This window comes from Oryza brachyantha, chromosome 3 (genome assembly GCF_000231095.2).
Source record: "Oryza brachyantha chromosome 3, ObraRS2, whole genome shotgun sequence".
In the NCBI taxonomy this organism is placed as follows: domain Eukaryota; kingdom Viridiplantae; phylum Streptophyta; class Magnoliopsida; order Poales; family Poaceae; genus Oryza; species Oryza brachyantha.
Genome location: NC_023165.2, coordinates 23,676,434 through 23,700,130, shown reverse-complemented (window position 1 = coordinate 23,700,130; position 23,697 = coordinate 23,676,434). Strand labels below are relative to the sequence as shown.

Sequence of the window (23,697 nt, the reverse complement as noted above, 5' to 3'; positions counted from 1 at the left end):
CTGAGGCGATGAGTAGGAGGAACATCACATGCAGGGAGGCGTGTGGGAATGTTCTAAGGCCGTGGGTTATTCTACGTTTCTAGTTTTTAAAAATTTTTAGTTTAAAACTCTAGACAATTTTATTTTTAATCTGTTTTGAACCCGGTCCTTAAATTTTCTAGGTAAAATGGTTGGGTTCATTACCACCCCTAGTTCTCTGCGAGTGGCGTGATTACTTAAATAAAATACTAGATAAAAATTTACTATCTCCGTCTTAATAACTTTATTTTTGATTTCGTTGTTCGTTTGTCTTTTCTAAAAAAATTGACTTTAAAAAATAATCACGTATAAAGTATTATTTATATTTTATCAGTAAAAATTATTAATCATAAAAAAGTTTTAAATAAGACGAATACTCAAAATATTATATCAAAAAGTATAAAATAAACTTATTTTAGGACGAAGGTAGTATATTGGTACAGCTTTTAAATTTAGCTTTACCTTAGAAAACGTACCTGATAATAGTTTGAGAAAAACATATGTGTAAAAAATAGTGTAAATTGGAAAATATAAAGGTTAAAAGCACCACCAAATTTGGACTACTACCAATAAAAAACAATCCAAAACATAGACCTATTTGCCAAAAAAATATATCATTACGAGTTTACGACAAGTACAATAACATGCGAGCCACATCGTTTATAAGCCCATATATCAGCGTCAAATAATCTTCTTTCGATTATTACAGATGCTGCTGCGCAGTAGAAATGCTTGCATAACACCAACTATAGGGACCAAAATAAATAAATAAAATCTATGACGGCAGAGATTGGGCCCAATCCTCCTAAGCAAAGCCGTGCTCGCGATGACACATGCTCGTACCCAAAAGTGATTTGTCCCTTTTAACTCGTTAGATAATTTTCTATTAAAAATATAAATAAAAAACAATTTGAGTTGCAAGTTTTAAATTTCGTTTGAAAGCTCCAAATATTACAGCCGAAAGTTCTAAGTTCCGAGTATTCTCAAATTGGAATATAAACTTTTAGATTTTTTCAACTTGATCGAGTTAAAAGTTTTGAATTTAAGATTAAAATTTGATCCCGGAGTTTAAAGTTGCAACATGGAGTGAAAAGATTTAATTTAGAATTGAAAGAGAAACGTCGTATCCATTCGCGTTATACACTAATACGTGGATCACGTGTGTAGGCCCTGGTCTTCGGACTCATCGACCGAGCGCTCGCGGCATGAAAGTCTAATACGCGTGCGCGGCACTCTGCCTTTTTCTTTTTTTACTTTATACGTGTAAAGTTCACACGTATAAATTTTTATATATAAATATTATATAAATAATATTTCGTATATATATAATTTTTTATCTATATAGAGTTTTGAGAGTTTGTATATATATATATATATATATATATATATATATATATATATATATATATATATATATATATATTACACGTATAGTATATCTGTATATGTATATTGTAGTATACGCATGTGTACATGAAACCGATCGCGCGCGCGTTAACCTCCCTCCCGTTGATGCACATGCACTCGTTGTTGGCCTCCAGTTGAAGCGCAAAGAAACACTGAGATCACAAGATTGCTGCGATTTTTACATTTTGGCCCTTTTAAAAAACTTATTTTATAAATAGACTAATAAAAAAACTTATTGTACAAATAGAACTTTTTGACCGCGTCAATGTCATTGGCGCCGTCGTTGTATAGGCGTCTTCCTCCTACCACACGAACTCAACAAAATCATTTGGAGGACGGTGCCAATGACCTTGGCGCGGTCAAAAAGGTCTATTTGTGTAATAAGTTTTTTTGACGGGTCTATTTATAAAATAATTTTTTTAAAAGGACCAAAATGTCAAAATTCCACCAATTTTGGGTTCACATTTATTCAATAATCTGAATCACGTTCATCCTCCATTTTTTTATTTAATATCATTGATTTTTAATCTACATTTGATCATTCATTTTTTAAAGGTATATATTACTAATCATTTTATTTATAATTTGATTTATTACTAAATAAACTTTAAAAGTGACTTATAAATTTGTATATATACATAAAAAATTAAATAAAACAAACAATTAAATACATATTTAAAAGTCAATGGTAAATAAAGATAACCCGGAGAGGGCACTTATATTATTTATATTTACAAGTGGTATGTCGTACATGTGATGGAATTCTGAAGTCCCTGATTCAGATAGCTGCCTTACAGAAAAAAAATACAAACTAATTACTCTACTCCCTGCCATATGATACTTTTGTCGTTTTGCAAACGACATAATCAAACTTTTATTAATAATAATTTTAAGAATATTTAATTTAATGATACAAGGAATAACACCTATAGTTATGTCTTAAATAATATTTTAATAAAATAAATAAATATTTATTTCTTATATGTATTTTGAAAATCATATTTAAATATAAATTTTTAAAATAATGTATCTAACCGAGGGAGTAGTACAGCCTCAGCGGACTGGACGAAGAAATGAAGCAATCAAATTAAGATATATGAATTATGTACATAAACACTTTGGAATGTATCTATTTTTGTTTTCCTGAGTCGGCATGATTTGCAGAGATAAGAAAGTGTGTTACGTGCAGAAAGAACGCGCGTTTCCAAACGCAGGTGAGCTTTGTCGGGAGAGGCAGGCAGGCGATCGGATCCGGCGGGCGGCGTCAGTTAGCCGGCGGCGAGCAGGTGATGTGCGCGTTGTTGGAGCGACAGGAGGGCCCGGACGCGCCGTCCGTGGCGGAGCCCGCCGCCGCCACCAGAACCCGCCGCGCCGCCGCCGCCGGGTACCTCAGCAGCCACCGCGCCACCACGCTCCTCCCCCGCCGCGGAAGCACGTCGTCGTCACCACCGCGGCTACGGCGGCGCTCACCAGCTCCCGCAGGTATCGCCGCCGCCGCCGCCGCTGTGACATCGTCGTCGACGTCCACGCGCTGCACCTCCGTGGGTGACCACACCGGAGAAGCCGCCGGCGGCGGCGGCGGCCTTGCACAGTCGCAGTTCTTGGCAAGGAGAGAGGCGAGCGCGGTGAGCCACAGAAGCGCGAGCAGGCAACGTACCATCGGCGGCTGCATGGTCAGATGCTCAGGAGCTCTACTACGACGACGTCGACCTCACTGAGTCACTGTAGTGTCACGCAGAGCTAGCTTCAGTTGGACTAATATTCAACTAGACGATGCTCACGAAATGACAACGATAGTTTGCTAGATATATTTATATACCATTTTTTCAGCAATTTGTTGAAAAGGAAAAAAAAAGAGAGGTTAATCGAGCAAGTTAATTAACAGGGAAGTATCGTAGCGACGGGAGAGAAAACGCACCGTAGTTTTCGAAGAATACACGCCGCGGCGCATGCAGTCAGAAACGCGTCGATCGGTTGCAAATTGCGAATGGTCAAAATTCCAAAGAAGTGTCGGTCGTGCATGGCACTGTGCTTTTTGACTTGTGGAGCTCATACAAGAAAACCAAGAATACCCGGTACCCGTCGTCTCTGCCATCGACCCCCTCTCCCCTTCCTCTACGGCATGAGGGTGATCGACTGACCGTGCAAAAAAAACTAAATAAAATATTTATAAATAAAAAATTAAAATAATATATATATACACACACATGCCATTTTCAATCAAAAATATAGGCTGAAAAAATAAAATATGATAAAAAAAACTTAAAACCAACTCCAAATTTAAAGTAAAAGATTTAATTTTTGGTTTATAAGTATAAATAGAAGCGAAAAGATATGACTGATAATAAAAATACCGATCAAGGACTAAAATGTGCTACCTTCATCGTATAATAAATACAGCCCTAGTTAAAATTTAAGCTATATGACTATACTTATTATTTGATGAAGGTAATATATAAGTTTTTATTTTTTTTAGATAATGGACAAATCCAGCTTTTGCTTAAAAACTACAAAATAAATGCATACAAAATTTTGTGGGTACTATCTCTGGTTTGATAATTTCTGTTATTTTGGACCACTACACAGTCTTCTAAAAATATATATTTGACTAGGTCTTTTATTATAACATATATATATAAGAAAACAAATGTTTACTTTATTAAAGTACTCTTTATGACTCACCTATACATTTCCTCATAGTATTTTCAAACTAAATAATTTAAAACTTTTAAAAGTTATTAATAGTAATATTTTTAAAATTTTGACCACACACATGTTCAAAACGATAAAAATTATAGAACTGAGAGGATTAGTTGGTTATTCCTTAGTGGTTGCATAGTGTAGGTCGACTTGGGATCGATTCCTGCCAAACTCTATTTCAATATCTTTCTTTGCTTTCTTTGATAAAACAGCTTTTAAACTAAAATCATCTCTTGGGTCTTCAATATAATGACATAGTATTAGATGTAGTTTAGTCCACGATATCTTTGATTGAATGGCGCATATTACATGCCACTCGTAATTTTTTCTATTATATGTAATAATCCTATAAAATAGCTCTCATAAATCAAAAGCACGCCATTATCACTGTCCTTCACGCGATGAATTTATGGGGAAATCTTGGCAGGTACGTCATGCTCATATGCAGATTAGCATTCAGACAAACTACACCTTCCATGAAACTATTAGCTACTATATCATCAAGCATCAAAGCTTTGGTTGGATGGTTGCGATTGCCATCTGAAGTCAAAGGATAGCCTAGTGAGCAGAAAGAGCTGGACCTTTGAGGATGGATTAGCTTCTAATGGCCACGAACTCACTAAGCAGCTTCCCTGGTTATGGCACTTTCTGACATGAAAATGTTAATTAAATAACGAGTGAAAATTCGAAGATGAGAGCAGTTTACTAAGTCAAATTCTAAGGTGTGCAGAGCACCGACCCAAAAAAGGGTTGAGCTGGCCGGCGTCTCCATATAGCCAGAAACAGGACAAACCATGTGGCTGGATGCCTGGATGAAACTCTGTGAACACTCCAGCTTACTGAGCCGGAAAAGAGACAGAAGCCCGCCACAACACGCTCGACAAAATTATGAGAACAACGGTTCATGATGCGAGGTACTACCTACTCCGTTTCACACTACAAGTGCTTAACTTACTTTTTTTTACAACGTTTAACCATTCATCCTATTCAAAAATTTAGTATAAATATAAAAAATGAAAAATTATGTTTAAAATTCTTTTAATAATAAAGCAAGCAAAATAAATGATATTTCCATAATTTTTTTAAATAAAACAATGATCGAACATTGCAACCCAAAAAATCAAACATCTTACATTATGAAACGGAGGGAGTAGATTATAAAGTTTTTTTTTGAGATAACGATTATAAATAGAACCAAAAGTAGCTACAAGCTGACTGATTTTTTTTTCTTATTCGCTAGTGACATAAACTTGCATAATATATGAAGAGTAAAATACATGGGCAATTCTTAAATTCGGACGAAGGTGTCGTCTAGATACATAAAACTATGAAATGTATATTTAGTTCCTTAATCATGGTTTAATATATCGTTCGAGGTTTAAAGTACAAACAACACAGCTCGGGCGCTGATGCGGCTATCTATGGTCATGAGAATCTTCTGTTTAGTTTGCATTATTTTTTTTAATTAACCTAGATGCATCGATATGCTTATATACAACAGAATTTCTAGTTTCATATATAGTGGTAATGATTTAAATCAAAGCGTGCTTTTGTTTAACTTTTAGGTTAGAACACTATTTGGTATAGGTGGCCTATGAGATACTTATATTGGCGGGTGTGTGCACGGATACGCATTATTTGCACATGAAACAAAATGTTTTTTTTACGCTGACAAGCCATACTATAGCATGCATGTAGTCAAGAATGAACTCTTTTTGGTGATAATTCTGTAAGGTCAAATACAGAAGTGATATTACGACAGTGACGCTTTCTACAAGTGGCAAATATATAGTTAAAATTCTATTGGCAAGAAGGAGCTAGGTGTTTGTGGAGGCAATGGCATGAGCATGAGGACTTCCTACCAGCTGCAAGAGGATCGCGAGTTAAATGAGATTATTATAATCTAGATTATTGGGAGTAAGCTAAAGAAGCAGACAGCTTATTGAAGTAGTTTATTATAATCTAGAGCCCAGCTCATTATAATCTGATAAGCTCATTCAGGTGAGCTTTTTCTAGCTTATTGGGTGAAAAATTAGTCACCATGCCACCCCACTCCCTCTTTAGACTTGCAAACCCAATAATTCAGGCTATAATAATCGAGAAAAGAAACAACTCACCGCTTATTCTACTACAGATTATAACAGTCTAGCTTATAATAATGTGACTCAATAATCTGGATTATAATAATCCCAAGATAAAAGAAACAGGGCCAAATCAGAGACGAAGGGCTAGAGTCGGATAAAGCTTATGTGTTGCGTCAGTAAAATTTAGATTATGTTAAGTTTTTAATTATTTACTGTCGTTTCTAAAATTATCTGAATCGGCGCAACAGTCATTGCTTACTGGTGCTGTATGGTGAGCCGGTAGCTCCAACGGATGTAAACAATTGTTGTTATAATACTTTCATAAAAGCTAGGCACTTCTCTGCCTCATCTCTAAAAAATCATGCCAATATTTTTTTTCAGATTTTCATAATTATTTAGTTGGAATTTGAGACTTACAAACAAAAGCAAAGGGGGCATACCTAAAAAAAAAAGTTCACCAATATCTTTTCTTGTGTTGATGTCAGATTTAGATTAGCAAAGCATTCAGACACAAGACTTATATTATCAAGCACCAAAGCTTGATACGATTGCTATCTACAGTCAAGGATAGCCTAGTTAGCGGAAAGCCAGACTTTTGAGGATGAACTCACGAAGTAATTTCATTATAGGTCTGGTCGCCGTTGGCAGGGGCGGAACAAGAACAAATCAAGTGTATAGAACTGAGTTAGCATGTTCTTTCCTATTTATAATTTTTATGATAAATTGATAAGATATAAGTGTGATCATATAGCTAAGAATAGGGCTTAAGTTTTAATTGCCTTACCCTTGATTCCGCCCCTGCCCGTTCGCGGAGTTAAAACTCTGAGATTTCGTAGTACTCCCCGGGCATAGCATTTTCCTGACATGAAACCAATTAAATAACAAGTGGAATTTGAATATAGGAATAGTTTGTTATCACTCATCTTTTCGCTTACGCTTATACTTATAAACTAAAATTTAAATTTTTAATCTTAAATCTGAAATTAATTATGGAATTTTTTTCAACTTAGTTTATTTTCTAACCTTAGTTTTTATATCACTAAGAATAAGTTCTATTCACAAATTGTTTTTCGTTTGCAAATATATCGTTTGACATTTTTCTCATGTTAGTGTTGCGACTATTTCTTTTTTTGTTTTTGGAAATGAGCACCGACAATATTAAAATTGGTTGAGCTGGCGGTTACATAGTTAGAAACAGGACAACCATGGCTGGATTAGACCCTGTCTCTGTCGGTTCTCCTGTAACCTGTTTACTGAACCCAAAAAAAAAGGTTTGAATTAAGCCTGCCATAGAAAGTGAATTCGACAAATTCTGAAAATACTTACATTAACGATTCATGATGGAAGATGGTAAGATTATGAAGAGAACCTTCGAAGTAGCTACTTGTGTGTGTATAGAGTAAAGCTGTGAGGACATCCAGTGAACCTGACGCATAGGACAAATTGAACGGTTTGTGCAACATCAAATTATTCCAAGTAGCATGAGATCGTGGCTTCTGAATACGTTGAGAACTTGAGATAGCGTAGCAGGTGTCAATTTCAAATAACCATTTATGCACGCACGTGCAAAGTAATATCATTTGGACTTGGACACATGCTCTCTAACCATTATTAAACTACTACTTGTAGCAACAAACTACTTTTGTCGCAGTATAGCAATTTTTTCTGCAAACCGCATGCCGCCGAAAGGAACTATTGAGATAAATGTTGAGGTTGATTTCGATACTAACTCTAGTATAGGAGTAAGGGCAGTCCCAGCGAAAAAAATGACAGTCATATATAATTGTTTTCATCTATAAAAATCATGATCATAGTGGAGGTGTCTTCGAGTAATAATTATTTTCTCTTTCTCTCTACAAACTTTATATTCTTTTATTAATGGTGATCATGACATATGTCCGCTAGAAATTAGTGATTTCTTCTCAATGATGAATTCATAGTTTTTTAGTGCATTGGGTGAAGAGAAGACTTAGTTTCTTCGTGAGAAAAGCATTTCTTAGTTTTTTCCTCTATTTCTTTATTAATTATGTTGTCATATCATCCTTTTGCTTACGTGACAAACTATTTAATGAGAATAGAAATCACCATTAATATACCATTAGGACTGTCTAATCACGTGTACAAGATGCACAAGGACATTTATAGCAGGGCCCTGCATGTTTTGTCTCATGTTGCTGATGCAATAATGATGCCGGAAACATAAGCTCTTGGAAGGTCTTACTCTTGCTCAATTGGTTGGTTCATAATTTTTATTATCCAAATAGATTGCATGCAGGTCGAGACTATGTAAGATTAGGGCTTTCCAGGAATCCCTACGTCGGCGGGACGGCGGCGATATTTGAAGATTGTCATATCTTGAGATTTGGTTTTGATAAGTCTTTATTGAGCACTGTAATAGTGATGAAGCTAATTGTTGCGACCCATATGTTAGCTAGATATGATAATTTAAAGAATTCTTGTAATTGGGTTGATGAACCCCGTAATTTCTCATTGAACGTTGTAGCGAACGATGTAACTGTGTTTGCACATCAATAAAGCGTGCTGGGTGGCTTCCCTACAAAATAAAAAGAAACCAGAGGGTTGTCTTTTTAGCCTGTGAAATGTCAGGTCCTACGAAATTTGCTTCCTGTCTTTTTGTGCACCAAAAAACAAAACGAGGCTTAATTACCATTCATAAACAATCATAAATCACAAATCACAACGTATTTTACAGGATCGGGACTACGATGTTTTCATTATTATAATGTAGCAGTAGCAAGCATGCAACACTTGCGAACTGTTTTGACACAAGGTCACCAATGCTGCAGCTTGCATGCTGCTGCTACTACTAACTTAGAGTACATAATTTGACCGGACATCAGATCAGTATCCAGTGACAAGTACAACGAATTTAATAACGAATTGATCAGGCAGTTCAAGGGTGGCAAGGAGGTTCGTAGTTGGAGCCGCAGGAATGCTTGGACACGTCCGCCGCGTTCACCACCGGCAGCAACACGCGGCGCGCCACGTGCTGGACGAGCGCCGCTTCATCACCGACGACGGCGGCGGCGCCGCCGATCAGCCGCCTGGCCTCTCCGCCGTCCCGCGCGTGGGGCGGCGGGCGCGCCGCCGCGTCGACACCGTGCGCGAGGAGGACGACGGCGACGCCCCGCGGTTGCAGGCAGCGAGCTCCATCTCGGTCGAGCTTAATTAATTACTGTGTTGCTCTACGCTCTAATCAAGGAGCGTGAGAAGGAAATCAAGGGTGTCTGAATTGAGCTGGTCTAAGTTCAATAGGATAGTCTAACTACTAGCTCTAATTACTCTATAGTCAATTCATACCATAATTACCTATAAAATATTAGTACATGGTTCCATATATCATACCCACGCTGTTTCTTAGAGCCTGTGTGCAGCTGGCTAAAAATTAGTAACCCACCTCTCTCCCCTCTTATCTATTTAAAATATGTTTATAGTTAGCTTATAGCCTGCCATTGTACCTGCTCTGGTTTTTTGCAGGCTTCTAATCATGCTGCCTTTTATAGCCGTGAAGGGGGTGAAACTGCCCAAAGTAGTGAAGAACTTTGGAGAACAAATCCATGAAACTTCACAGTAAATCTGGGGTGTCATCATCCAGATTCCGTCGAACTTCTTAAGATGAACAGAATGCCGACACTTTCGTGCATGCGCTGCAGACGCATCACGTCAACAAGGTAAGATTTTCTTAATAATATACTCCTATATAGCACGAAAGGTTTCTGTTGCCCAAGAAACCTACTCCTATCTCTTAATCAAATCACAAGTTCAAAAGGGGACACGTGTGAGGTGCGGCAGAATATACTGATCCCGCCACTTTCTAAACCTTAATAAACACATTTGACGCGTACAGGATCTTCACTTTGTCACAGGGACCTTAAGGGGCAAGAGAAACAGATTAAACAGGAGATAAGCATCAAGGAAATTCCAACCACCTTTTATAAATGACAAACCTGAGTTATATACCTAGATGGCCAGAAGAGACCAGACAAGAAGTTAAGACAAATTATTGACTATTAGAATCAGAAGATAAAGGCCAGATTGCTCAGAACATGCGTCAAGCACATACCTGATATGACTAAGCTGAATCCTTTTTTGCCTGGTGTGCGTGCTGCATGTACATTTCTACATGGGTAAATGATCAAGCAGGAAGTGCATGGAAGTAGTAATGTTACTTCTAGCCGGGGGTGAAGGGATCTACCCAAGGAATATATGCATTTCAACTGGCAACGAAATTGCACAAATAGACAATTAAGGTGTAAGAATGGAGAACAGAGAGAATAAGATGGGAAATGCATTAGTACCTCAGTGGTCTCTTCTGAGAAGCTCAGTTCCTTCCAGGTAGATGTGATGCCGGAGCGCATTTCTCACACTTAACATTCATCAAATCAAGTATTTCTTGATTGTTATTCATCCACACGAACCTGTTGAATATCAGAACATAGCATGGACATTTGAATATATTTGTTGAATTAGTGGTGGTTTATACAGTTTTGGTCATGGTTTCTGAGTGTGTTAAATCGAATTGTTGACACCATCGGATACAACAGTTACTGGACCAAAAATGGTTTTGTTTTGGGTGCATTACATAAGTTAACAAACGGTCTGCCATAGATAATTGTTTTTCAGCACACCTAGGTACTATACAAAATCATAGATGTTCCTTTACAATTAAATTTGGAACAAAACATAATGAACTAATGAGTATACAGAAGTTAGTGAGAACCAACTGATTTTATACCCCCCAGGGAGTGTGCAATGTAGTTTACAACTTTACATTCAGTTCTCTGCACCACGAGTGTGTAAGGAGTGTCCTGGACTCATGTTTTTTAGTCTAACACCATCAGATCTCTGGTTTTTTCTAAAAATTTGAAAAAGAAATAATATATTAGAGCAATAGAAGAAGGGACCATTCTCCGTTTCAACAGACAAGACTATGTATAGAACAAAAATGCTATCAGAGGGGTATTTAAAAAACACAGTAGTTCATTTAAGATTATCTGGAAATCTTACAGCCAGGTGTTTTGATATTAGACTTGGTGGTGGAGGTGGCAGTTCTTCACTCTTCATGTCCAGTCCAGATATTGAAATGTTCCGTGGAGTTGGAAAGCTATTAACACAGAGTAAAAGGATCAGAAGTCATGCAGTTTAGCAAGAAGCATGACATCACTGTGCCATAGATACAAAAGGATTCATAAGCCATACACATACAGGTATAAGGTCAGTATCTCAATGGCATAACTTGCTTAACAGAAATGCGCTATAACACATTTTTCATGCACACCATGTACAATATATAAAAAACGCCATGGCAAATTTGTCCAAAGAAGAAAAGGTGATATCAAAGAAATAAGGAACAATACATTACAGAAAAATATATCTCTTTGTATTAATCCTGCCAATATTAAGCAGACAGTCAAATTAAAAGTTTTGAACAAGAATGCTGTTATATAAGAAAGTTTTTAAATTCCCTCCAGTCTCTAGTTTCGAGGACACTCAGGAGAGGATTAGACATGCATATACCAACACTAGATTGGCAAAATCAAAAGCTTTAGAATATGTCTTAACCCAATATTCTCAACAGTTTCATGGGTGCTAGAAATATAGAGAAGCGACAAGCAAGTTAAATCCTGTAATATTCTTTTACAAAAGAAACACCTGATCAACAAAATCGGAAATTTGCATAGTGGCAAAAATCGAGCCTTCTAAGCTGTCTGAGTTACCCATGTATTAATGCACAACACTCCAGCAAATATTTCCATGGACCTTGATTCAGGTTATACATCTAACTAAATTGTACCTTAAGATGGGTGGACCTGACTACCATCGGACTATTGCTGGCTAGTTAATAAAGGTAGCTAACCAAGACAATATCATAATTCATAAGATTAGAACTCCAAAGTTATGCCTTTAGGCCAAGAGAAAATATATCCATGCACATCTGGACTTCTGGACAAACTTTGAAATGTTATTAGTCATCATATATCTCAATCTATAATATATTCCACAATTATACCAAATAATCCATGCAGATTACCTGGCTAATTTGGTGGATCATGTAAAAAATTAAAAATATGATCTGAATTCCTTGTGTCATATTCAGTACTTCAGAGTCAGAGTCTTTTGGTGCCCAGTGAGCATAATGTTGCGCCCCAGTCATCTTACTATTCCTAAACCAAAAACTGTATCTATAACAACAGGATTTCAACCAATGGATAGAATAGTCATGGGAATAATTCTTTTGGGTACTTATATCTTTTGAATGGGAGCATGAGCCACAGAACCATATGGACTAACTTGAAAGAAAAGTCACCCTACTGGATATATGAATCTAAAGGAGAAAACATAAATGTTTTGGGTGGTTGCCTGGTTAGTGTACACGAGAGATGTTATTAAGAATGACACAGAAAATAACGACTACAAATTGATCCGAGGATGAGTTAAATGCCTTACTTTGATTTATCCAAAAGACTCCCTACATATGTGTCATCTTTAATCTCAGCAAGATTATTTCTAACCTGAGGGAGAACACACCAATATCAGTATCTGAATAAACTAAAGATTAGTGCACATAATATAACACTTAACAATGTTTCCTGTGCATACATACACTGATATACATATCCAAGCTTGCAACAAAACTAGAGGCGCTAACAAAAAGCAATTATCTTTTTCTCACAGATCTTACATCCATTAGTATTAGCATGCAAAAATGGTTGCTAGGTTGCTGACAGCATTGTTGCAAACAGTAGGTAATACAAGCAGCTAAGCAAGTGCCACCATGCTTGGCAACGACTTAAGTCTTTAACCATAATATTTGCTAATAACAACATAAAAACTAACCTTTAAACGGCCTTCGTTTGAAGTATAGTCGTAATTCTCCTCAGAGAAAAATTGAAAGAGTTCAAGAGTGCCTTCTAGTCCATATTCCTGCTAAATGACATGTTTATCAGCAAAGTTGAAAGTGTTATTGTAAACTACACTGGCTCTTGGTCATGGATGTAAGGTACATACTCTGTTAAATCCTCCATTTACTGAAATAGTTGCTATGGACGGTCTACCACTATGGTGATCATATTTGTCATGAAACAACGGTCTGAAGTCCTCTTGCTTTGTACAACTTGAAGGATGGTGTGCTGGTGATACAATTGTCAATGATTCCTCTGACTGAGATAATGTTTTGATCTTAGCCTAGAAGTAATCAACAAAAGGCAAACCACTCAAAACATTCAGTCAATTGAAGTTCGTGTTAATAATCAAATGGTACAAATGGTAATATTAATAATGCATGTCAAACAAAAAGTTATATGCATTGAAGGGTGAAAACTCAACATATTGAAAGTAGCACATTATCTACCAGAAATACCAAAGTTGCATCTTTGCCATACATGAAACAGATATTTGTAACTTAATAATAAAGTAATAGAAAAAGGAGCATCTACATTAATTCCCATGTTAATTGAAGAAAAAAACAAAGCCATTGATTAAAGCATGGGTCCATATTATAATGTTCCAGATTAAGGCCCTGTTTGTTTCCACTTAGGAAAGATAATAGTCTATTTTGAAAAAAAAAGAAACTTTGAAAGATCTATTTGAGAATATGTACCATTTGATGGCAAATTGTGTGGACCACATGCTAATCGGTCAAAAAGGAAGTTTATAACTAAAAAAGAGTGAATTGAATATGCAGAATATAAAGAATTAAAATGGTATACACAAATCACCTCTGATAGCCATGAAGGCTAAAACTAGATGTTCATATCAAGTGGGTAATTGCTTATCCAGGTCACCAGAAGTGTTTTTTTTATACTATTAATATTTTTGAACCAGGAGGGGAGAAGTTCCTCCCTGTTTATGTTTTTAGACTTAGAATTCAATACGATGTTGGATACATAATTCAAATTTCAAACAGCCACCAGAAATTAAAAATATAGTACACCCTACGAGGTGAGCCAAACAGCTAAAAAAACCAAAAAAAAAAAAACTTCCAAGATGCAGTGTAGTATTCTAATGAGCACAACCAACATCTACTTTGCAATATACCCATTCCATCCACAACCAGGACATAACGCAAACAGTTGGAGAACCAACGCCTGCTTCTGTGGCAGAACGCTGCTCCAAGCCTCCAAGCAGTGAACACTTACTTAACCTAAAGGCAGAAGAATTGACAGCCACACGCGTGCCTCTAATTAAGGCTCTAACCACGGAACCTCGATACGATTCTGAATGATTGATGGGAACAGAAAGAACAACAGCAGCTTACTTTGGCAGCGTCGATCCGCCGGGAAATAACCGAGAGCTTCTCCCGCTCCTCCGCGGTCTGCATCCAACGAGAGCGAGCGAGCGAGCGAGAGCAAAGAGTGACGCCACGCCAAACATCAAGGGGAGTAAGGAGGGGGGTGGGGGGGGGGGGGGGGCTAAGCACGCGCGTACCCGTCGCGTGACGGCGTCGAAGACCTGGTCGGCGGCTGCCTGCAGGTCGAGCAGGGCGCGGCCGAGCTCGCGGTACCCCGCCGCGTGCGCCTCCCGCCGCCGGCCGCCGTCCTCCGACACCCGCAGCATCTCCCTCTCTCACCCCGTCACCCCTCCCCCGCCGGTCTCCGAGGAGAGAGAAATATCAGGGGGCGCGACCAGATCCAGCCCAGCCTACGCAATCCGAACTGGGCCAAGCTCTCCATCCAACGGCCCGCCCTCGCGCCGGCCACACGAGCGTCTTGTCGGATGCCGGACTCCACATGCCCAAAACAGATTTTTTTTTAATTTCTACTAGGAAATATGTATAAAGTTTATATATATAATTATATATATATATATAAATTTCTATATATTAATATTATATCCATAATATTTTATGTATATATAACATTATATTTTTATAGACCAGAGTTTATACGTATAAAGATATATACATACGTTTATATATATGCACACACTATATACTATACGCTCTAAAATGGATCGCAAGCGTGGTAGACTTGCTTGGACTCCACGGTTAAGCCGGTTCAAACAGAGCCCGACCCGGTTTGAAAAAATTGGTAAAAGAAAACTTAAAAAATTAGTCACGCATAAAATATTATTTATGTTTTATCATCTAGTAACAATAAAATTATTAATCACTGAAATATTTTAAATAAGAACCAGAGTCATTGTATCAAAACTGAAAAATGACTTTAATATGGGACGGAGGTAGTAGTTTTTTAATAGACTTCCTCTAGATCCAGCCCGAAGCCCGACCCGGCCCGGCTCGGTGTTTGAACATGCTCAGACCACGGGGATATTTAACTATTTGTCACCGTTAGATTTTGCAACTCTCCAAATGCCATTATTAGTTTTGCTCCTACATTTTTATCATTGGAGAGAGAGCACTTGTTTAGATTTTGCCCTTTTTTTTCTACGTGGCATGACACGTTAGCCTTCCAGCTTAACTAACACTTGTGGAGCCCACCTGTCAGATGTTTCTTCCTCACGCTGCTTCAGCTTCATGAGCACACGCACGCACTGCAGGTGGCAGGCTTGACACAGGGTCTGCGAGGGACAGGCGTTGGCGACCATGGCCAGCACAACATCAGCGTGCGTGGCGGACGTGATCGTCGGAGTTGAAAATGATCAGTAAAAGCAATTGAGGTGAAAATGATTAGCTAATTAACTTGTGCGCTCCTTGTCAGCGGTTTAGCCCGCTCCAGTGTTAGCCCCATGACGATGAGGCTGGCGAACGTCCTTAGCTTCACCACCGCATGGGACGCCACGGTCTGGATCTCCTTCATGGCTTCATCGGCAGCATTGTCTCGTTCTTGTAAGAAACCAATTACTTACTGGTTTGCCCAAAACGCTCCTTGCCAGCAGTTTAGCCCGCTCCAGTGCTAGCCCCATGACGACGAGGCTGGCGAACGTCCTCAGTTTCACCATCGCATGGGACGCCACGGTCTCGATCTCCTTCATGGCTTCATCGGAGGCATTGTCTCGTTCTTGTAAGAAACCAATTACTTGCTAGTTTGCCCAAAACATAGATTAATTAGCTAATCATTTTCACCTCAATTGCTTTTACTAATCATTTTCAACTCCGACGATCACGCCCGCCGCGCACGCTGACGCCGTGCTGGCCATGGTCGTCAACGCCTGTCCCTCGCAGACCCTATGTCAAGCCTGCCGCCTGCGGTGCGTGCGTGTGCTCATGAAGCTGAAGCAGCGTGAGGAAGAAACATCTGACATGTGGGCTCCATACGTGTTAGTCAAGCTGAAAGGCCAACGTGTCATACCACGTATGAAAAAGTGGCAAAATATAAACAAGTGCTCTTTCTCCAGTGATAAAAATGAGCAAAACTAATAACATTTGAAGAGTTGCAAAATCTAGCAATGGCAAATAGTTAAATATCCCCAGACCACGGCGGCGATCCCGGGCAGAACTTGGCGACCGCGCGTGCGGCGTGGTGGCTCGCCGGTTTGACCGGATCCACCCACGTTGCAACCAACTCGATCATCGCAGTATCAATCACTCACAGTTGAATACTCACTCGTGCTAAAAAAAAAAAGCAGCGACGACGATGGGGAGAAAAAAAAAAGAGAGAAGGAACTACTCGTGCCGTTGTTTGAGTCGGTCTGGACCTGCCACATATGCGGTGCCGTTGGAATGGCACGGCGAGGCTGGCGGTACACTCGACCGGCGTGCATGGGTTTAAAAAAAAAGAAGAAGAAAAACCGGCGTGCATCATACCAAAAACAAGTCGGCCAAACTGCCAAAGCTAATGCAATGCAAAGCTGATTAGTGCTCGTCACGACTTAGATCTAGGCCAGTCTCAATATATAATTCTATGACATGTTATCAAAACTGTAAACTAGAAAACTCTTATCTTATAAAACTCTCTCATTTAATAATCTTGATAAGTTAGCAATTTTAGCAATAAATATGACACCCTCGTGAACACATTTACTGTGACTGATCTTATCGTATCCACGGGGCAGGGGTAGTAGCAGTGACCAATGAACCAGTGAGTACTTTGGCATGACATCAATGACGAACGACCTTTTAAGTTCGCTTTTCCCCTCCAGCAATCGAGCCAGCAACCCGGAGATCTAGGTGTGATCGACCGCCTTACAAATCCTCCGCCCACGTATTTTAGTTTTTCTTATATTTATAAGCTAAAATTTAAAATTATTCTTGATCTTTTTATTGTGTTTTATGTTGTACATTCGTTAATAATATATATATATATTATTTATAAATTATCGTTTGTTTTTATTATAATATGCAAATAATTACCCCCTAGACTTGAGTATCCAGGACACAAGTCACACAGTGTGCAACTTGAGTACCAGGAAGTTTGGCAGGGTGTCAAATCCAACAAAGCAGCACAAAAATACAACTGAGACTAGAAGAAAAGTTCTTATAGAAGAAAGTAAAATGGAGAGTTGAGCTAGTGACATCTGAACATATGCCACCCAACAAATGGCAGCTCGCCAACCTTTACTCGTGCCGTTCGACCGGACACCGCGCTACCATTTCCCATCTTTCGTTTAACAGAAATGTAAAAATCATAGATTATCGTTGGAACAAAATAGGTTTATGCGTAAATATCTCGTACCTCCGACGTAACTCCATTTTTCACTTATAACATATACTAATTCACGAGCTAAAATACTGAAATACTCTTCACTTTATCGAATCTTCATACAATTTCCATACTTTATTTATTTTTAATGTATTTATTCTATTTTTCTAAAAAAGTCCAATGTAATAATTATGAAAAAAATTAAACTTATTTGTTTTGGAAAAAGGCAGCAGATACGAGCGTTATCTCATTTTGAAACGATGCATCGTTTCATAGTTTGTCTAAAACACATATGACCCGACCGTGCCATCTGCCGAGTCCGTTACGTTACGTTAGCGCGGTCACCGGCAGGCACGGCACGACCCCGTCGCGTCGCGAGACAAAAAACCACCGCGGCCAGCAGCACAGCAACCCACCCTCCTTGGCTTTTGTGGCGTCTCCCCACCTCCCCGCCCGCTCGCCGACACGGCGGAAACGGCAAAGGAAATCCAGACCCCCGCCGGCGTGGAGTGGAGGGACGGTCGTCCTCGCCTGCATCTGCGGCCTCGCCTCGCCTCGGAGTCCCCGCCGTCTCACGGCATTCGCTAGTGCCCTGCCCCTCCTACCCACCCAGCTGCTGTTAGCCGCGAGATCCCGCCATGGAGGTGAGCGCCGGTTGTCGCCTCTCTCTCTCTCTCTCTCTCTCTCGCGGCTGGTAGTTCTCGGCGGAGGCTTGCGCGCGCGGGTTTTGCTTCGCTGCCGCCGGTAGTGCTTTGCTTGTTGTTGTTGCTTCGGGACGAATTAATGGTGGTCGCCGCGTGGTTTGGGGTGGTGGCCTCGCCGGAGTTAATCGTGGGCAGAGAAGAAGAAAAAAACGGCGGTTTGGAGACGGATCGTAGGAGATTCTTTCAGTGAAGATTTTTGTCGATTTTGGGCTGATTCCATGGTTGGGATGGCACAATGCTGCATTCCTCATTTTCCCCCCAGAGTCTTGATCTTTACTGCGTAGTTCAACGCAAGAGAATTTCGCTGCAGGTTTACCCTGATTTTTTTTTTTTGAAAACCTCAGGTTTACCCTGAATTACCCCGTGAGCTACTTTTCCCTGCATCACTTAGAAATTCTGCATTGCATACAAGGCCAGCTGCTCAAATTGTCAGCGTGCTACTGAATTCTGGCGATTTCCGTGTGCTCGGTTGGTGTAATCTGGGTTGGATCGCTGTAGGATGAACTCGCAGCAATGTTTCTTTTGGGCCATTAGCTTTTCTCCATCAGAGAACGTGGTTTTGTACTTGTGGTTATTACCGCTTTTGACTGCTTCAGCGGTAAAGTGGCTGCTAGATCTGACTTCAAGTTTGTTTCTTTGCTTGCTTCTGGTTGGGGTTGTTCCACTCATCTTCAAGGTCCAAATTAGTGCATTCTTAACGGTTGGAACTTCTCAATCCAAAAGTATGCCAAACTTTGTGCTGAACAGCATGCTCTAACCTTGACTGTGGGCTCTTCTTTGCCAATTTTAGCATGAAATTAGTTGGGGGTAATGAATGCTATCCTTGATGTTTGCAATTAATCCTTCCTGGTAACATGACAGCTTGTTAGTCTTTTATGCATTACCTGGCTGTCCTGTGCAATAATGCAACATCATTGTACATGTTTGAACCATGCGTCTGCCTTCGACGTTGTGAATTGACTATTTACAGCTATCCAGTTAAAATGTCGAAAGGCTAAAGGTGAGCTTATATGTATAGCCCCTGAGGCCTCGTGAGTCATGAGGCACCAGTGCATAGCAGGATCCTAGAAGAGGCAGGCTTAGCCAAAACTGAAATGAGAGGAAGCAGTTAGAAGAGATTTGAAAGCATGGAATGTATACAACAGTTCGGCTTTGTAAAGGGGTGTGTTGAATTTGTGATCTACATGCAGAATCACGACCTGGAATTTTGTGTTTTCTTTAACTAGTACCACGCCAACTTTTATTATCAGTAGTAAAGTCTTTTGTTTCTTGTGGCCCAACTTGGGTTCTCTACCTATCCTACCCTAACTTGCTTGGGGCTAAAGGCTGTTCTTGTTAAAGATGAGCTGTCAAACAATCTAGCAGGCTAAAATGAGTTGACTCTACTGTCAAGTGATATACAATCTCTACAATCATGATAGATCATAGTCTCATATTGTACTGCCGAGTGCTGGAGTTTTAATTTCACTATGAATCTCATTCCCTCTACTCTTATTTGATTTTTCTTTTGCAGGTGAGGACAGTAAAAGTTGCCAACATTTCATTGAATGCTTCAAAAAGGGAGATCACAGAGTTCTTCTCTTTCTCTGGGGATATAGAATATGTTGAGATGCAAAGGTAATTCATCATTTTATATTACACTGGCCATGTACGTAGGAAGACTGTTAACATATTTCTAAATGTTTCCTGTGTCTTGACCAGTGAATCTGAAAGGTCACAGCTTGCTTATGTTACATTTAAGGACTCACAAGGAGCAGAGACTGCTGTGCTTCTCTCAGTATGTTCTAGTTCCAGCAACTCACTTTTAACCTTGGCCATTATTTTTTCCCTATTACATTAGGGATTATAGGTTACGTGCTTGGTGCTTCTCTTTTTCATGAAATTGTTGCACCTTGCATGCTAATATACCTCACCCCATCTCTATTATGTTATATATTTCTTCTAATATTTTGATTACCATCTACAAGGGGGCAACAATTGTTGATCTTTCTGTCATCATAACTCCAGTCCCGAACTACCAGTTGCCTCCTGATGCACGTAAACAATCCCTGGTAAGAATATATTGCATTTTAATGGCTTGCTTTATTTCAACTTTCAAGTTCATCAAATGGAAACAAACCACTTGATTTCTGATGGATTTTCGGGAGGGTTATGATCACATTGTATCTCCCAAAACAAAGATAGTCGTAAGTATTAAATGCTTTCCACAAACAAATTATTCTTGCGACATGTCCCCCGCAGCCTCCATGCTGCAATATCTGAGCAGTTGAACAAGAAAAGTTATTGAATTTCTTATAAATGATAGAAGATAATTTGGGTTTGATTCTGTACATTTTTATCATGTTTCCTTTTATGTTCTCATTATCTCTATATTTATTTGGCAAAATTTGCTACAGGGCATCTAAAAAACGTGTAATTAGCCGGTGGACACCAGAAGATCACGATTTTGCTGTAGGGCACCACAAAAATGTGGTAATTAGCAGGTAAACACTCGGCCATTATTTTATTAATTTCGGAGTTAAAAATTTTAAAAATGACGAGATGGCCCTCGGTGGACGATTCGCCATCACCCTCGCCGCAGCTAGGTTGCTGCTACCGCCGTCTGCTCAGTCGCCCTGTAGGCCCGGGTGTGGTGTGGCGCCGAGACCGACTGGGTCTGGTTCGACCGGACCTAGTCGGCATAACGGGTTGGCCACCGAGGACAATTTCGTCATTTTTACTCTGAAATTAATAAAATAATGGGCGGAGTGTCTACCAGCTAATTACCACATTTTTATGGTGCCCTACAGCAAATTCATGATCTTACGATGTTCACTGGCTAATTACACGTTTTTTCGATGCCCTGTAGCAAATTTTGCCTATTTATTTCCACCAGCCAATTTTGCTCATCGCGCCAACTGAACAGTTAAATATCTTACCAATCTTTTAACATAGGTTTATAAATTATTTGCCATGGTAATAACACTTCAAACTTAGCCAGTCTACTTGAATCAGATTGGCATGTTAAGGGGAAATGCATTCATTATTTGTCTAATCAGTTATGATGCCATTTTACCACCATTTTATCTGCAAAATCAACTGTTTCCGATCATGGGGCATCAAAGTACTTACTGCATATTGATAATCCATTTATATGCATTTGTCTGAATTTCATCATTCGTACAAACAGGGAGAGAAATCTTCATCTACTGAATCTGCAGTCAGGAAGGCAGAGGATGTTGTGAGCAGCATGTTGGCAAAGGGTTTTGTCCTCAGCAAGGATGCTCTCAACTCAGCAAGATCTTTTGACGAGCGTCACAACATACTGTCCAATGCTACAGCCACCGTCGCATCTCTAGACCGCCAGTATGGCCTGAGTGAAAAGATCAGTTTGGGCCGTGCAATTGTTGGTAGCAAGGTTAAGGAGGTGGATGAGCGTTATCAGGTGTCAGAACTCACAAAGTCTGCTTTGGCTGCTGCGGAGCAGAAAGCCAGCATTGCAAGCTCTGCTATCATGAGTAACCAATATGTTTCAGCTGGTGCTTCCTGGTTAACAAGCGCATTTGGCATGGTAACCAAAGCGGCAGGTGACATGAGCTCCATGACCAAAGACAAGGTGGACAGGGCCGAAGAGGAGAGGAAAGCGATTATGTGGGAAGAGAGGAATGGGCTTGTAAGCGATTACGCCAAGATCCATCTTGATGAACCCTCTTCATGGGAGCCTGCAGTTCTTCCTTTGGAATCTGTGGATGAGCAGAAGCTCCAGGCTGTGTGATCCACGAATCCAATGGTGGTCATTTCTCCATGTGTTATTCTTTTGTTGGTATCCAATATAGAAGATTGTTTTTCACTGCTGCACTGTAGCGAAACGTGGAGCTCATTGCCTATAGTATGATGTAAATTTTTAGAAAATACCCATGGGTTTCTTCCAGCTTTTTTATAGACCACTAAAAGGTTTACTTTTTCATTGTTAGACATGGAAATGAAAGTTGTTCCAGGCATGCCTCTTGTTATTTCCGAACATCTTTCTGTGAATTATCAAAAACTATTTGTTCTCCAATGTTTCATGTTTAAGGTCCAAACCTGGGAAATAATCAAGATCCAAATGAAATGCTGGCAGTATTTCCAATTCCTATCTGAATTGAACCCATTTTCTGTTAAGTTCTTGCGTTCCAAATATGTCCATAGTTTCTTTGGAAATTTCCTGTGTTGAAAATTCATGTGTTGAAGGATGAGATTAAATTATATACAGATATTTTTTTAAAAAAAAACATAATGGAACAGTGTTTTTACCTTCACCAGCTACGCGTTATAATCAAGGCCTTGTTTAGTTACCAAAAATTTCTGGCAAAAGGGTCATGTCGAACGTTTGACCAGATATCGAAAAGAGTTTTCGGACACGAATGAAAAAACGAATTTCACAGCTCACCTGAAAACCGCGAGACGAATCTTTTGAGCCTAATTAATCCGTCATTAGCATATATTGGTTACTGTAGCACTTATGGCTAATCATACACTAATTAGTCTCAAAACATTCGTCTCACGATTTTCCCCATACTGTGCAATTAGTTTTTATTTTTATCTATGTTTAATTCTTTATTTAAGTGTCCAAAAATTCGATGTGATGTTTTTGGGAACTAAATAGAGCCCAAGTAGCAGCAATGACGGTGGAGTAGAGGTACACCGTACATGGGCTCTATCATGATACGGGATCGATCGTTGACGTTTGATGTGATAAAGACGCAGTGTTAACCACTTTTGGACGGATAAGTTGCGGCTGTTTGGTGGAGGTAGTATAGTATTACGATGGTGGCATGGAAGTAATGGACTCATTAATGTTCCAGAAAACAGTGCAAGACTAGTGTTGGGTGACTGCAAGATGGCTAGATGTACTCTTCTATTTTTTCGCTCATGATGGAAAAGAGAAGCTTTTGTGGTGGCTACACATGATGGTAAAAAGATGACGTGGTGTAAGTGTGGGCTAGCTCAATATCTCTAAGATTTGAAGCAAGTAGGAAAAGCTTCAAACTAGTCTTCTAGCCTTTCTTCTTTTTTTGCTTATTTTTTGTGTATATCAATTATGCGCTTTGGAGTGTATGCACTCGATGTGTAGTTGATATAGAGTTCCTTCTTATTCACTATCTAAAAACCTTACTGTGTGTGCACACAAATATCAAATAATCTATATGTCTCGAGAAGTTCAATATGTAATAGGGCAAAGGAACTCTTAGGCTCAATGTAGCA

The 23,697-nt window shown here is 39.3% G+C and overlaps 2 protein-coding genes across 11 annotated transcripts; one reads left to right on the top strand and one right to left on the bottom strand.

The window, feature by feature from the left end:
- Window positions 1-8,856: 8,856 nt before the first annotated feature.
- Window positions 8,857-14,807, bottom strand: LOC102715652. Of its 9 annotated transcripts, none has more exons than XR_005811414.1 (9): window positions 14,658-14,807; window positions 14,488-14,544; window positions 13,239-13,415; window positions 13,068-13,154; window positions 12,678-12,742; window positions 11,238-11,334; window positions 10,529-10,648; window positions 10,294-10,335; window positions 8,857-10,190 (listed from the first exon to the last, which is right to left on the bottom strand). XR_005811414.1 is itself a non-coding variant. In XM_040522502.1 (7 exons), the coding sequence occupies exons 1-7, from the start codon at window positions 14,784-14,786 to the stop codon at window positions 10,631-10,633; spliced, it is 630 nt and encodes a 209-aa protein (XP_040378436.1). In that variant the 5' UTR covers window positions 14,787-14,807; the 3' UTR covers window positions 8,857-10,630. The 9 variants fall into 9 exon arrangements, 2 of the variants coding, with proteins under 2 accessions (XP_040378436.1, XP_040378437.1); XR_005811415.1 differs by having other exon boundaries at window positions 8,857-10,100; XR_005811410.1 differs by having other exon boundaries at window positions 10,294-10,648.
- A 3,389-nt stretch (window positions 14,808-18,196) lies between these two features.
- LOC102714359 (binding partner of ACD11 1) lies at window positions 18,197-22,587 on the top strand. Of its 2 annotated transcripts, none has more exons than XM_006650433.3 (5): window positions 18,197-18,414; window positions 19,988-20,091; window positions 20,176-20,251; window positions 20,442-20,525; window positions 21,644-22,587. In XM_006650433.3, the coding sequence occupies exons 1-5, from the start codon at window positions 18,409-18,411 to the stop codon at window positions 22,226-22,228; spliced, it is 855 nt and encodes a 284-aa protein (XP_006650496.1). In that variant the 5' UTR covers window positions 18,197-18,408; the 3' UTR covers window positions 22,229-22,587. The 2 variants fall into 2 exon arrangements, with proteins under 2 accessions (XP_006650496.1, XP_040378042.1); XM_040522108.1 differs by lacking the exon at window positions 18,197-18,414 and adding an exon at window positions 18,624-18,784.
- The last annotated feature ends 1,110 nt before the right edge of the window (window positions 22,588-23,697 follow it).